The sequence below is a fragment of the Acomys russatus genome, chromosome 19 (assembly GCF_903995435.1).
Source record: "Acomys russatus chromosome 19, mAcoRus1.1, whole genome shotgun sequence".
Taxonomy (NCBI): Eukaryota; Metazoa; Chordata; class Mammalia; order Rodentia; family Muridae; genus Acomys; species Acomys russatus.
The window spans coordinates 65,656,908-65,671,145 of NC_067155.1; the positions used below are offsets into that span (position 1 = coordinate 65,656,908).

Here is a 14,238-nt window from a genome sequence, read left to right on the forward strand (position 1 = left end):
GTAAGTAACAGCAAAAGTAGTATGGTTCTGTGGAAGAAACTTTCTTTGCAACCTGACTCTAACAGTCTGACAATAACAGCTGAGGAAATTAGGAAAAAGAGCACCACAGATGCGGAGCACCACAGATGCAGAGCACCACAGATGCACAGGTTTTGTAGGGGCCAAAGATATCACCAGCTGAGGTATTTCCAAGTATCCACACTGGAGAAAGGCCAGAGTCATGTATTTGTGCTTTCTTGCTGCACACCTACTCACCTTGACCATGATGTTCAACATGGCACCAGGATAGGAGATGGTCAGTTTGGGTTTCTTCGCATTGGTTGTCTTGATGACGAAGTTTTCAGGAAAGCTATTGGGTAGGACGCACCATATTCCATCTGTGTCCAATTCTAAGGGCCTCCTTCAAGGAAAGGAGTAAAGTTCATCGATACAGAGCCATGGTCCTTAGAAGTCAGGGGTTGAATACTTCAAACATGATAATATCAAACCCAGTTCTACCATCTCCTGAGCCTTGCACCCGACACCAGGCCACACCTACCCGATCTGCTCAATCAGCTCTCTAGCTTGGGTGATGATGTTGGCTCCTGTGAAGCAGACAATACCAGCCATCTCCATGGAATACCAGCGAGCTCTGAGAAGGACAAGCAGTCATGGTGAGCATTGCTGACAGAAGACCCCCTCCACAGGGTGTCAAAGGAGGGGAGAGAGCCCCAGGAGAGATAGTAGAAGCAGCCAAACCACCAAGGTGAGACACATCAGTCCATAATTTCAGGGCAGGAGGACTCTCAATCCCACTACTCCGCCCCAGGCTCTTTTCCTTCTTGTCACAGCTCTTTACAGATCCTACCCCTTCTCTCTGCCTCCAGAGACTCTACGCCCACATCTGGACAGCTGTCCTTGGCCTCCAGCCTGTCGTCTGCCTCCTTCTCTGGGCTTAGACCTCTTCCCTGTTCTCTTTTCATTCTGACCCAGCAGCACTTAGCACATCGACTCTCAAAAAATAGGGCCAGGCGTGGTGGCGCACGCCTTTAATCCCAGCACTTGGGAGGCAGAGGCAGGAGGATCTCTGTGAGTTTGAGGCCAGCGTGGTCTACAGAGTGATTCCACAGAGAAACCCTGTCTCAGGGGAAAAAGAAAAGTCAAAATAAGACAGTTTTATCTCCAGCCACTGTGCTTTTAAATCAAAGTATATGGTTTAAAACATCTTTCTCAACACCTAGACCCTGAGCCAGTGTGAACCCTACTACAGTCAAGCCTGTCACCATTTTGTGAGCAGGAAGAACATTCCCACTCCTACCCATTACATCTTGCTCAGTCATTCCCTGTTCATAAGGCACGTGGCCCACACCCTTTGTGCATGACATAGCCGTGTGGCCCATACCCTTTGTGCATGACATAGCCGTGGCCCACACCCTTTGTGCATGACACAGCCGTGTGGCCCATACCCTTTGCCCATGACACAGCCCTGTGGCCCATACCCTTTGCGCATGACATAGCCGTAGAAGGAATTCAGGATGCACTTGTGAGCCAGCTGCAGCGAATCATATAGGATCTCCATGTTCTTGCAGCGCTTCACCTCTGAGGCATCGCCCACCTCTATAGCTGCTGAGAGCTTCTTCTTCCACACCTGAAAGCACACCGCAAAGCCTGAGGACCCTACAGCTTCCTTAATTTTAGTCCACAAATGTCAACAGCCTAAATTTTCAATATTAAGAACTTTCAAATATGGGGCTAGAGGTGACTCAGTGAGTCTTGCAGAAGACCTGAGTTTACTTCCCAGCACCTACATGATGGCTCACAGCCATATGTAACTCTAGTTCTGGGGGATCTGTTGCCCTCTGCTGACTTCATAGGCATCAGGTACCTAGGCAGACATACATGCAAGCAAAACATTCAAACACATAAAATAAAAATTTATCAAACAAAAAACAAAAGAATAACTTTCAAACCCAGAGAACTTGAGAAAGGTTAATGAATACCACCACTCCGTTTTTGACTGGTCAACTGTAACACCTTAGCACATCTTCATTCCACGTGCCGCTATCTACCATGCCTCCCATCAAGACTGTCATCTTGATTTAGAAACAAAGCCAGCCGGGAGGCAATGGCGCACACCTCTAATCCCAGCACTCAGAAGGCAGAAGCAGGCGGATCTCAGTGAATTTGAGGCCAGTCTGGTCTACAGAGCTAGTTCTGGGACATCCAAGGCTACATAAGAAAACCGTCTCAAAAACAAAACAACAAAAAAGGGAACAAAGCCAGCTAACTATGGGCTGAGATCTATGAACTATGAGACAAAATAAATCTTAAGTGATGTTAAGTATTTGGTCACAGCAATGAAAGTCTGAATAATATGGAAGATAAAGAACTTTGAAGAGTAGTGGCAGCTGCATAACAAATGCCACCCAACTGTACACACACCAATGCTAAACTTCATGGTCTGTATACCTCAGGGTATAAAATGAGAATAATGGTGAGGACTGTATCTGACAGTGCAGAGCACCAGGAACCACACAGCAGGGATCTCAGCAAACTAGCATCAAGCAAAGGGCTCTCAGGGTTTAACCAGTGAGCATGATAAACATAAAACTTTTACTTGTTAGCAGGAGAATTTTCAGTGTCTATTCTGGTAATAGAAATCTTCCTTTCTTTTCTTTTCTTTTTTTTTTTTTTTTTGAGACAGGGTTTCTCTGTGTAGCCTTGGCTGTCCTGGATTCACTTTGTAGACCAGGCTGGCCTCAAACTCACTGCGATTCATCTGCTTCTGCCTCCCGAGTGCTAGGATTAAAGGCGTGCACCACCATGCCCAGCCCAGCAATATTTCTTGTAAGAAGCCATTTAAAGCTCTGTACGAAGGGATGCTTTTATACCAAGAGATGAAATATGTGTATGAAAACATTCCCCATGGGGTTAGAGACGGTTTAGTGGTTATCAGCACTGGCTGCTCTTCCATAGTACCCAGGTTTGATTCCCAGCAGCTGTATGGTGGCTCACAAACTTCTCTACCGGGAGATCAGACACCCTCTTCTGATCTCCACAGGTACCAAGCACACAGTGGTGCATAAACATACATTCAGGCAAAACACCCATACACATACAATAATAAAATTGTTAAAAAAGAGAAAGGGAGAAAAGAAAAACTCATTTCCCTCTTCTTTCTAAATCACAGGGTTAAATCCAGTGTTTACAGTGGCCTTAGAGTCCGTAAGGACTACTTACCTGCTATGCTGGGGAAGTAGTCAACTCATGGGTGGATCTAGTTCAGTCAGACTTTTTCAGTTCAGCTAGTGGCTTTTGTAGGTGCAGCTCTACATAATTACTTCTGAAGCAATTGCTCAGCACTGATCCCAAGGGCTCAGGCCATGACAAACAATCTGCATCCTTTCTGGCCACGGATTCTTTAAGCTTATAAGACCACTGCACACTTACTAGCCAGATGTATATGGCCGCTCAGAGTCACAGCTACATACTACAGCTACAGACCCAGGTGTTTTCACAGAGCCAAACCAAGAACCTCTCACTTCAGACGCCATTCTATTTTGACCCACCTTGTGCAGTCCTTTGAATTCATACCGCCTGTCTCTGAAGGCCCGCACTGTGTCCACATAAAATGAGTTCTCCCGCTGGCAGATGGTGGTCAGCCGTTCTTCTACCTTGGTCACATGGATCTTCTTATAGGCTTTCCGGCAATAATCTAAAACAATTCAGAGTGTTTGGATGGTAGCTGGTAACAGAAAAGCAAGATGGGACACAGGGGTGCTACAGAGCTCACTTTCATAAGGTAACATAAAGGAAGGGAAAACCCAGATACACTGCTAATTATCACTGTAAAGGAGACCAGCACCTAAGGACTGATGACCTGACTCTGAGACAGTGACAAAAGGTTACTTCCTGGGCTTTGTAAGGAAAAAATAAGAAATGAACCCCCAAAGAAAGAACACAGCTTATCATGCTATGGCCTTGCCAGGTGCTCACCTGCCAGCCTCCGCTTCTCGTATTTAGCCTGTTCCTCACGGGACAGCTCGTGAAAGGCTCGTGCTGGCCCCTCTGGGAACAAAGCGGGGAACTTCTCTGACTCTAGCTGATGCTGGATTCGATGGTACTCACTGCGACTGGCTGGCACTGGGAAGGAAGTGAGGGGACAGATTTGCAAGATCAGAATCTAGGTCTGCCCTGCCCTGCTGAGCACCCTTTAGGGCCTGGCACTCACTGAATTCTCCCCTCCACTGCCAGGCCATCTTCCTTTGACAATTTGCTCCAGGCTTATTGAAGTCACAGGCAGCACAGGTGGCCTCATCCACTATGGCTGAAGGCTACAAAAGGAGGGGACGGTCAGAAAAAAAACTTGGCTCTGCAAAGAGAGATAGTTACGATGTAGGAAGTGAGGTCTCACCTGCAGGCGGTTTGTGAGGATTATGTTGGGATACATGGCCCCCACATCTAGATGGTAGATCAGAGGGCACTCAATTCTGTTAGGAACATCTTTTAGGGAGGTGAGCTTGGTCTTAATCTGCTCACACACCTATAGAGAAGGGAAAAGCAAAGGAATGTTGGTGCCCAAGAACTAGGTACGCTGGGTGGTGGTGGTGCACGCCTTAAATCCTCGCACTCGGGAGGCAGAGGCAGATGGATCTCTCTCTGAATTAGAGGCCAGCCTGGTCTAAGTCTAGAGTGATTTCTAGGAGATCCAGGGCTACAAAGAGAAACCATGTTTTGAAAAACAAAAAGGAAAGCAAAAACAACCCGCCTCCCCAAAAGAACCAGGTACAGTAAAGATGATAGAGACAGAATGGCAGGAGCAGAGGAAGTCTCACAGACCCACATCAAGAGCCTGAGATGCTTTAGGCATCCAAGAAAGAGCAGAGCCAAATATAGGCCAACCCCCTGCTTCAGAGGCGCCTACCTCTTGAAAGTTGGTGGCTTGTTCCACAGGCACCTTCTCCTCTTCTTCAATGGCATGGCGCAGCGTCTTCTCAACTCGTTGCAGCAGGAAATCAAAGGCTGCAGGATTCTAGTACAAGACACAAAAGGGCACAGGTCACATCTTTCAATTGGCTGCCATTGACACATGGCAGGGTGTGCCAGAGAATGCCCTGCAAGTGTGCTGTGCCTTAGAAAACACCTAGTGGAGGCTCATCTTATGTGAGGGGGGATGGGAACGGTACTGAGCCAGAGAAATCACCCTGACAGAAGTGGGAGAGATGAAGATGTGACTGTTTGTTTCAGGCCGTGGCTTCTTGGGTTTCACAACAGTACAAGAATGGGAAGAAGCAGAACCCCAGAAAACCTAGGGAGGAGGCACAGCATCCTAAGCCGGCAGAACCCCAGAAAACCTAGGGAGGAGGCATACCATCCTAAACCGGCAGGGGATATCACTCCGGAAGACACCAGACTCTAGTGCCTCCACATGGCCCCCTACGTAGGTCTCCGAATCCAGCACATGGCCATCATCTGTCAGCTTGTTGAACTCCTGCTCTTGCTTATTGGGGAAGATGATGTTGGCGTGGAAGGCCTGCACCATCAGCAAGGCTTCACACAATGTTCCAGAGCCTTTCCGCAGCACCTGCAAGGAAGATGCAGCAGCTGTGCATGCCTACCCTGAGTCTGTCAGAAGCCCTGACTCCAAAGCAGAGTCCCAGACCATCAGAAAGGCATCTGAGGCTGCCTGCCATGGAAAGGAAAACTTTGTAGTCAGTAACAGAAGCCCCTGCCTCCTGGGTCTCCAGTGAAGCCATACACACGAGTTCACTGTCAGTCTCCAGGACCCCCCCCCCCATACATCAGTGCCACTCACCTCATCAGGCTCCATGGGAATAATAGTGCACAGGGCAAAAATAAAAGGATGGACGTACTTCATGTACAGGTAGTACGTGGCAACAGCATCTGACACCGAGTAAGTGGCCAGAGTCTGGGGAGAGCATCAGAGAGCAAGACCATTAAAAACCACGGGTCAAAAAAAAGTCATGAAATATAGCAAGTAGCATTCAGGGAGAGGCAAGGCTGGGCCAGAGTGTGCAAGGCATCCACATCTCAGGTAACCCAGCCTCTCCAGGTGACAATGTCTATGACTTCAGGGATGCACAGAAGAGCAAATGGGCTTACGTGCCTGGGGCTGCTCAGTGGCCATGCGACACATGTCCTCAGGGTCCAGCTCTACAGGGTCATAGCCAAGTTTGGCCTTGGCAGCTGCCTTGAGATTATGGCTGCCCACAGGAAGGTAGCTGTCCCTCTTCACCCACCTGGCAAGAGGACAAATTCTAGAGATGATGGTAACTGAAAGGATGGCAGAACCAGACCCAGCACATGAAAATGCAGGTTTTGGAGACATTCAAGGAGCCGATGCCAAGATTCCTCATAGAACCTGAATCTCAGATGCATTCACAACGCACATGTAAACATCAGGGAGCTCTTTGTGCCCCTCACCTTACCCTCGCTTTCAGAAAGAACTCAGTCTCATATAGAGAAATGAAAAGGCAACACAGCAAGAATCCCATGGCCTCTCAAACCTTATTTCATAAACTACCTGGCCATCTTTCCTTTTACATTGTCCTTTCAGTATGAGCTCTCTCAAGAGCACCCTCTTGAGAAGATGTCCTCTAGGGCTGGGAAGATGTCTCAACAGGTAAGCCGTCTGCCATACAAGCGTTAAGGCCCTGAGTTCAGAGCCCTGACACCCATTTAAGAGTGAGGCGTAGTGGTTTGAGTCTGCAATGCCAATGCCAAAGGAGCGGAGACAAATGGCTCCCAGAGTCAGTGGTGAGCTGGTCTAGCCCAGGGAGCAAGTTCTAGGTTCAATGACAGTTCCCCTTGCTCAAAACATAAATAGAGAGCAATGGAGAAAGACAGCTGACACCAACCTCTGGCCTCTCCATGGGCACACATATGCACCTTCCCTCAGAAGAACCCCAACATGGAACCTAGCCCCACTTCCTACTTCTGCCTCCAAAGTCCACCTAGCACTTGACCAACACCTTCCCCAGGACTAGTGTCCAATGGCCACACCCAGTCTCTCTCTCATGAGCTCTGTACTGGCAGCTGTCCAGCTCTATGCAGACTCTCCATGGCCCCTCCTCTGTAGACTCTCAGGCCTGCTCCTCTCATTATACTTGTAACCTTGATAGTTCACCATCCACTAAGACTTAGAGTAAGAGCCGGGCACGTGGCACACGCAGAGCAGGCAGATCACTATGAGTTCAGGCCAGCCTGGTCAAGTCCAGGACATCCAAGGCTACACAGAGAAACCTTGACTTGGGGGGTGGGGGGAGGACTTAGAATGAGCCCCTAATTTAGGATTCAAGTCTCAATCAAGCCTATGGCTATAGGTGACACCATCTAGTCCTGGGTCCTTCAAGTGCACAAAGGCTTCCACACCAGCATGACTGCAACAGAACCCTCCCTCTCTTACCTTAAAATTACTCTTTTCCATTCCAGGTCAGCTGAGCAGAGCCTCTAGGCACCCATCCATCCTAAAGGCCCAGCCCATACCAGCAAGCCTGCGTGTAGGTCTTTCTTCCCCCACTGGCTTCGGTGGAGCTGCCACCTGCTACTCTATGACCCAGTCTCAACCTTTTGGCCTCCATCTAACAAACAACTGGGGAGGCCAATGGAACGCCTCTCTTTGCATTTGAGTACTCACATGGACCTGTGCTCCAGACACCATGACTTCAACACCTCTGATACCTACCTGTTTTCAGTCAGCAAGAAGCATACTGAGCTCACCTGGAAACCATACAGCCTGTGGGACCAGCCTGGCGCTTCACTGTGAGCTCATCTACATAACTTACCTCAGAACCTGCTTCTTTTTAGGTCACCTTTTTTCCCCACTCTGCAGGGTAGTGTTTAACATTCTTGTTGACTAAATGGAACACGAGGAACAAGCAGACAGCAAATCCTATGACCCAAAGCTACTTCCTGGCGGCCAATCATCTCACAGTAGACATGTCAAGGGCCTATACAAAAGCCCTTTATATATCACTGATGGGGACGTACTACACGGTGCATACATACCTGAGGCAGTCCATGTGGATGCACTGTGGTGCCTTATATTCCCCCTGGCTATCCTTCTGGAAGCCTATCTCCTGGTACATGCTCAGGCCATGGATTGCTGCCCTAGTTTCCACAAATGGCCTAACAACAAAAGAGACAAACAAAGGGGAAACATGAGTCCCCAGTTCTTCCTGTGAGCCTCCTGAACACAGGCAGACTGCTCCCAGGAGGCACTGCAGTGATGTGGATCCTGGTCACATGCACTTCTCTGTGAAAAGGAGAAAACACTGACACCACCAGGCAGAGCTGCTCCTCTCCCACCGCCCTAACACAGCTACCCACAACAGGACGCTGGACTCACCAGTCAAAAAAATCCCCGTTGTAGGTGACCATAATGGTAGGTTTGGTCTCCTGGATATGCTCAAACCATCTCTGAATCAGATGGACCTAAGTTCAACAAATCACAGAAGTGAGTGGGACCCTTTTCTCTGCTTTCAGCAACTTGCAAGTACTTTGCTAAACACTTAGAAGCAGCAGGCTCATGTCAGCCCACACGCCAGGACCGGCCTGGCCATGGAAGAGGCGCTCACTGAGCAACAGGCCCAGACTCACCTCACACCAAACCCAGGCAGCTTCTATAGTTTCTTTACCTCATCGGGTTCATTGAAGACACAAAAGGGACCTTCATACTCTGGCTTGGGGGTGAACTCAAAGTCTTCAATATCTTCTGAAACAATCTCCCTGTTAGTGATGAGGTAGCCCTGGTAAACGTTCATGAGCGGACAATGCAAGTTAGCCACCGAAAAGCTGAGACAGACTCCCAGCCCATCCACAACTTTCTCAAGAAACTATTTCAGAAAACTCCACAAAAACATACAGGTGATATGGGCAGTGTACTGTTTGCCTATAATCCCAGAACTCAGAACGCTGAGGCAGGAGGATCATCTAAGATATGAGGTCAAGCTGAACCACATAGCGAGACTCTGCCTCAAAAACAGTAACAGGCCTGGCGTGGTGGTACACGCCTTTAATCTCAGGCAGAGGCAGGCGGATCTCTGTAAGTTCGAGGCCAGTCAAGTCTTCAAAGTGAGTCCAGGACAGCCAGGGCTGTACACAGGAACCCTGTCTTGAAAAACCAAAAACCAAACCAAACCAAACCAAAACCCAACAACAAAAACACCAAAAAAACCAAACCCCCCGAAAGCATCTTAAGTTTCGCAAAAAGAGATTCTATTCACCTGGCCATCAATCATATAGGAAATCATCATGATCTGGTCTGTCTCAGCGTCAGGAAATTTGAGAGGCAGCTTGGTTGTCTCAATGTCAAATGCCAAAACCACAGGGTCCTAGAAAGACCAAATATATCATGAAGTCAGGTCTGGGCACATCCTTGACACCCATATTCAATCTGCATTCAACTATCAGCACCACAAACAAAGTAACCACACACATCCCCAAACAATAACAAACCACATGGTGAAGTTTTTTGGGGGTAAGAAAATGAAACACACGAGGAATAAAGCTCCTGGCAGGCCACTCCAGTCTCAGATTTCTGTAACATGCACTGTCTCCCGTCAACTTTAGGACAGCACTGCCAAGTGACTGCTGGGGCTGACATTTTCAAGAAAACCGAAACAAAGATTTTCCTAAGGACTAAAAGTGATGCCTGAACTAATATCTTTTACTTAAATATCTACCTTTCATCAATCACTTGGCTACCAAGTACCTAAATGGGTTCAAACCCAACCTAGTTCAAATACCGATGTTTGAGATTGACACACAAGTGCAATAATATGCTTTTAGGTTAGAGACTGATGAAAAAAGAAATCTACTCCCTAATTATTCTCAGAAAGCATTTAAAGAGGAAATAGATTTTAAGACTGAGGAAATGTAACAACTTACAGGTCGTTCAACAAGATCATCTCGTCGGGCAATTTCCACAGGAAAAGCATTTCCTCGAAATTTAACATTGTACCAATGAGCCTACAGAATAATGAAGCATACATTAACTAAAGAGTTCTCTATCCAGAAATTATTTCTTTAACACAAGTTTTTCATTACATTTACTTGTGTGTGTTTGTGTGTGTACGCGCGCGCTGTATAAATCAGTGAACAACCAGTAGAAGTTGGTTCTCTCCTTTCACCATGGAGGGCCTGGGGATCAAACTCAGATCATTAGACTTGGCAGCCTTTACCCAGCAAGCCATCTGGCTGGCTCCAGAAAAATCAGTTTTTGTGCAGATTTATCCACAGTGCCCCTGGCTCTTAGGAATGTAAGCAACAGCCATCTTCCACTTACCACATGGATTTTGAGGTCAATGGAGAGGCGGATGTGGTAGGGGACGTCATACTCCCGCATGTCCACTATGTTGTCCAGTTGGTCAGCTGTCTTCTTAGAGATCTCCTCATCATCAGTAATTATGTTGCCTCCTTGCAGAATACTGGTAAGTGAGCACAGAAAGCCACTATCTTAGCTATGATCAGCTAGGTATGGGGGAGTGAAGACGAGAGTCCAGACTGAGTGAACACAAAGGCAGCTGAGGAGGCTGTAAGGCCAAGCTAGTCTCTCAAAACATGGCCTTGGATACCACTCAGTCTGAGCAACAGGTAACAGAGAAAAGAGTTAAGGTATCCTGGAGATGTCCACATTTCACATGACAGAAGCTAAACTTTGCACTCTGCACAGTAGTCAGGACACGCCAGTGTAGCCGTTCCCAACACATCCTCTCTACTGGCAGGTTGCTTTGTGTAAAGCTGAAGAGAGCAGAGTTGGCCCCACAGAGACTGTAGACAGCTGCAGTGTTAACAAATGTAGCACACCTTTGCAGAACACCCCTTTCTAATTTACTAAGAAAACGAGGATGATAATAACTAGATCACGCTATAGGACCGAAGTTTTAATGAGATGTCATAAAGCACCCAGCTTAATGTCCAGTGAAGAACCCAGACAATGTCAACAACTTCTAGAAGTCTTCTATTCAGGTAGAAAATCTGTCACTGGGATAGCCACTCAACATTCTAACAGCTGGGAAGCTAAGGCACTACAGCTTTAAATGTAAGGCTGGCCCAGTCTACACAGTGAGTTCCAAGCCAAACTAAGCTATAGTGTGACACCCTGATGTCAACCAGCCAACCAGTCAGTAGACTCACCAACCAATTAAAGGAAAGTGACAGAGGAAAGCTCAGTGGTATGTACAAGGCTTTAAGTTCAATCCTCAGTAAAACACACACACACACACACACACACACACACACACACACACACACACACACACACACAGAGGCTGGGAGCTGGCTCAGCGGTTTAGAGTATTTGTTGGGATTGCAGGAGCCTGGGTTCAATTCTTAGCATATACATGGCTGCTCACAACCATCTGTAACTACATTTTGGAGCAAGACATGCATACATATGTACATACCCACAGGCAAAACATCCATACCTATAAAATAAATTAACCTAAATTTAGAAAAAAAAAGAGAGAAAGATAAAATAGTAGTCATCAAAGACTGCTCACAAGCCCCTACAGATTCAGTCACTAACTACATCTTAAAATATGCCCAAAAGCAGAGACGATTGGAGTTGGGGCATAGAGTGCAGAAGTGTCCAAAGTCTCAGACTGATTTCTGAGGGGAGTAGGTTTTTAAAAAAGATTTATTTATTATGTATGCAGTGCACATTAGATGACATAATAGATGGTTGTGAGCCACCATGTGGTTGCTGGGAATTGAACTCAGGACCTCTGGAAGAGCAGTCAGTGTTCTTACAGCTGAGCCATCTCTTCAGCCCAGGAGTAGGTCTTATTTTGATTTTTTTTTCTTTTTAGTGTGTGTGTAAACCACAGTGCACATGTGGAAGACATGAGGCCAACACTGTGTGTTGGTTCTTGTTTGCCTCTTATTGAGACAAGGTCTCTTTGTTGCATTGTTGCTGCACACACCAAGCTAGCTGGCTTGTAAGCTTGGAGGAATTCTCCTGTCTCTGCCTCTGATAGAAACACTGGGATTACATACACATTAGCTTTATGTGGGTTCTGGAGATTCAAAACCAGCCCATCCCCCCACCCCCCAAACAGGGCCTCTCTACATAGACCTGCTGGCTTCAAATTCAGAGATCTGTCTGCCTCTACCTCCTGAGTGCTGGTACTAGAGGCATGTGCTACTACACCTGGCTCTAAAATTGATCCTTTATCAAACGGTTGTGATCAGTGTTTCTGAAATCATGCAAACTTAATTACCTAAGTCTTGTTTTGTTCTTACCTTGCTTTTCTGTTATTAATGTGCCTAAACATTTAATAATAGCACTTGGTGTTCTGCACTTAAATTTCTCTATACGCTAAAGCACAAACCAGAATACAACCTTGGGAAGCCAGTCTCTATTTAACAGAAAGAATATATAAACTGTTTACACACAGCCAAACATTAGGGAATGTCCCTGACGAGCTCCTGCTGTCACCTGGAGAGCATTGCTGTGTACTCGTCGCTGGCATGGTCCCGCTCACGGTTCTTCTTCACAGCAGGGGAGATTTCCTTCCTCACCTTGACAAGGTCCTCCACACTGTGGAAGGACAGCTTGATATAGCTCCGCTTCAAGCCCACCAGGTGATTTGGCTATTAAGTGAAAGGATAAGCTGATGAGTTAGTGAGAACCAGGACAGTAAAGACTGTTAGGTGACCCGTTCAAGCCAAGCCCCCAGCTCACCTTTGCATATGGTAGCTGCAAGACCACAAGGCTCCTTAAAGAAGCTTCGGGAGCAGTTATCATTCCATTCTCCAGGAAACGACCCAACCTTCCCCGTTCCCGCACTGTCGCTGCTGACAGTGTGCACCAGTCTCGCCTGGGGATACTTACCAAGTCCAGATCTTCTTTGGGAACATTCTCTAACTTTGCAATTTTGCCCTGAAACTTCTTGGATAGAAAAGATGAAACTTCTCGATCACAACCCTAAATCAGGATCAGAATTAATGTATTTTCCATTAGTAAGGCCTGTCTTCTTATTTACCCATTTCAGTTCTGAAACTTCAGTTTAGAACAAGGAACAGGTAGGTCATCTGACCAGTTTCTACCAAGCACAGACTTACCTTTCTGGTCGCAATGTAGAAATATGGCTTATAGGGCAAGGCCACCTATAAAAATCACCAAAAGGGTGTGACAACAAAGAAAAAAGGGAGAGAAAGTGAAAAGAGGATTTAGATTGTCAACCTATGAGCAACCTAGATACAAGGTATCTTGGACCTTGATGGCTTTTTTTTATCTTTTAAGATTTATTTATTTTTATTTTATGTATATGGGTGTTTTGCACATATGTATGTCTGTATACCAAGTACATGCCGGACGCCCACAGACAACCTAAGAAGGCACTGAATTTCCTGGAACTGAAGTTACAGATAGCTTTTATACACAGCCTTGTAAGTGCTGGGAACTGAACCTGGGTCCTCTGGAAAAGCAGCCAGTGCTCTTAAACACTGGGCCATCTCTCCTGTCCCTTCGACAGCTCTCTAAGGATACATGAGCCGGCTGGCAGAGGTGGAGTACACATGCCTTTAATCCCAGAACTCTGGAGGCAGAGGCAGGCAGATGGATCTTTGTGGGTTTGAGGCCAGCCTGCTCTACAGAATGAGTTCCAGGACAGTCAAGGCTACAGAGAAACCCTGCCCCCACCCCCAGCCCAAGATATTGCATACGTGAAATTTGGAACTGCACATCTCTCAGGGGCAAGAACCCAAGAAACAACATTGTTGAACCTCCAGAGCTACCGTCCCTCAGGGTATCTTAACTGTGGCTGATGAACTTTGCAAGCATGTTCTCGATGAGTTGCAGCCACATGCTACAGCCCCTATTTCCTCCCTGACACAATGAATGAACACCCTCATTTAGACACCCTACTTGTCACAAATAGGTTTTAGCTTCTGTGTCGAGGGCTTACCTTAAATCTGCCTCCGTCATCTTGAATGAAGTAGTAATCCACTGCACTGACCAAGCGCTTGTCTTCGTCCAACACCTCCGTCTGTGGGAGCCATCGAACACGCACATGTCATCCTCTACATGGCCCAAGAGCTCTTTCCAGGCTACTTTTTTAGAAATTGAACACTCAGCCGGGTGTGGTGGTGCACACCTGTGATCCCAGCACTCGGCAGGCAGGAGGATCACTGTGATTCCCTGGTCTACAAAGTGAGTCCAAGACAGCCAAGGCTACACAGAGAAACCCCAGGGGAACCCTCCCTAAAAAACCCCCAACCCTGAATACTCTAAAG

The 14,238-nt window shown here is 47.0% G+C and overlaps 1 protein-coding gene across 1 annotated transcript in view; it reads right to left on the reverse strand.

Moving 5' to 3' along the window:
- Positions 1 to 14,238, reverse strand: part of Pole (DNA polymerase epsilon, catalytic subunit) — a 45,952-nt gene that overhangs the window by 31,363 nt on the left and 351 nt on the right. Inside the window, exons 2-22 of the mRNA XM_051161763.1 lie at positions 13,911 to 13,991; positions 13,066 to 13,110; positions 12,836 to 12,928; positions 12,440 to 12,594; positions 10,286 to 10,427; positions 9,889 to 9,969; positions 9,225 to 9,332; positions 8,637 to 8,747; positions 8,348 to 8,433; positions 8,008 to 8,127; positions 6,107 to 6,239; positions 5,795 to 5,908; positions 5,351 to 5,563; positions 4,904 to 5,011; positions 4,394 to 4,522; positions 4,211 to 4,313; positions 3,976 to 4,122; positions 3,549 to 3,694; positions 1,479 to 1,627; positions 539 to 631; positions 256 to 400 (exon numbers count right to left, since the gene is read on the reverse strand). Coding sequence (XP_051017720.1) covers positions 256 to 400; positions 539 to 631; positions 1,479 to 1,627; positions 3,549 to 3,694; positions 3,976 to 4,122; positions 4,211 to 4,313; positions 4,394 to 4,522; positions 4,904 to 5,011; positions 5,351 to 5,563; positions 5,795 to 5,908; positions 6,107 to 6,239; positions 8,008 to 8,127; positions 8,348 to 8,433; positions 8,637 to 8,747; positions 9,225 to 9,332; positions 9,889 to 9,969; positions 10,286 to 10,427; positions 12,440 to 12,594; positions 12,836 to 12,928; positions 13,066 to 13,110; positions 13,911 to 13,991 — 2,502 coding nt within the window. The remainder of the gene's footprint in view (positions 1 to 255; positions 401 to 538; positions 632 to 1,478; positions 1,628 to 3,548; positions 3,695 to 3,975; positions 4,123 to 4,210; positions 4,314 to 4,393; positions 4,523 to 4,903; positions 5,012 to 5,350; positions 5,564 to 5,794; positions 5,909 to 6,106; positions 6,240 to 8,007; positions 8,128 to 8,347; positions 8,434 to 8,636; positions 8,748 to 9,224; positions 9,333 to 9,888; positions 9,970 to 10,285; positions 10,428 to 12,439; positions 12,595 to 12,835; positions 12,929 to 13,065; positions 13,111 to 13,910; positions 13,992 to 14,238) is intronic.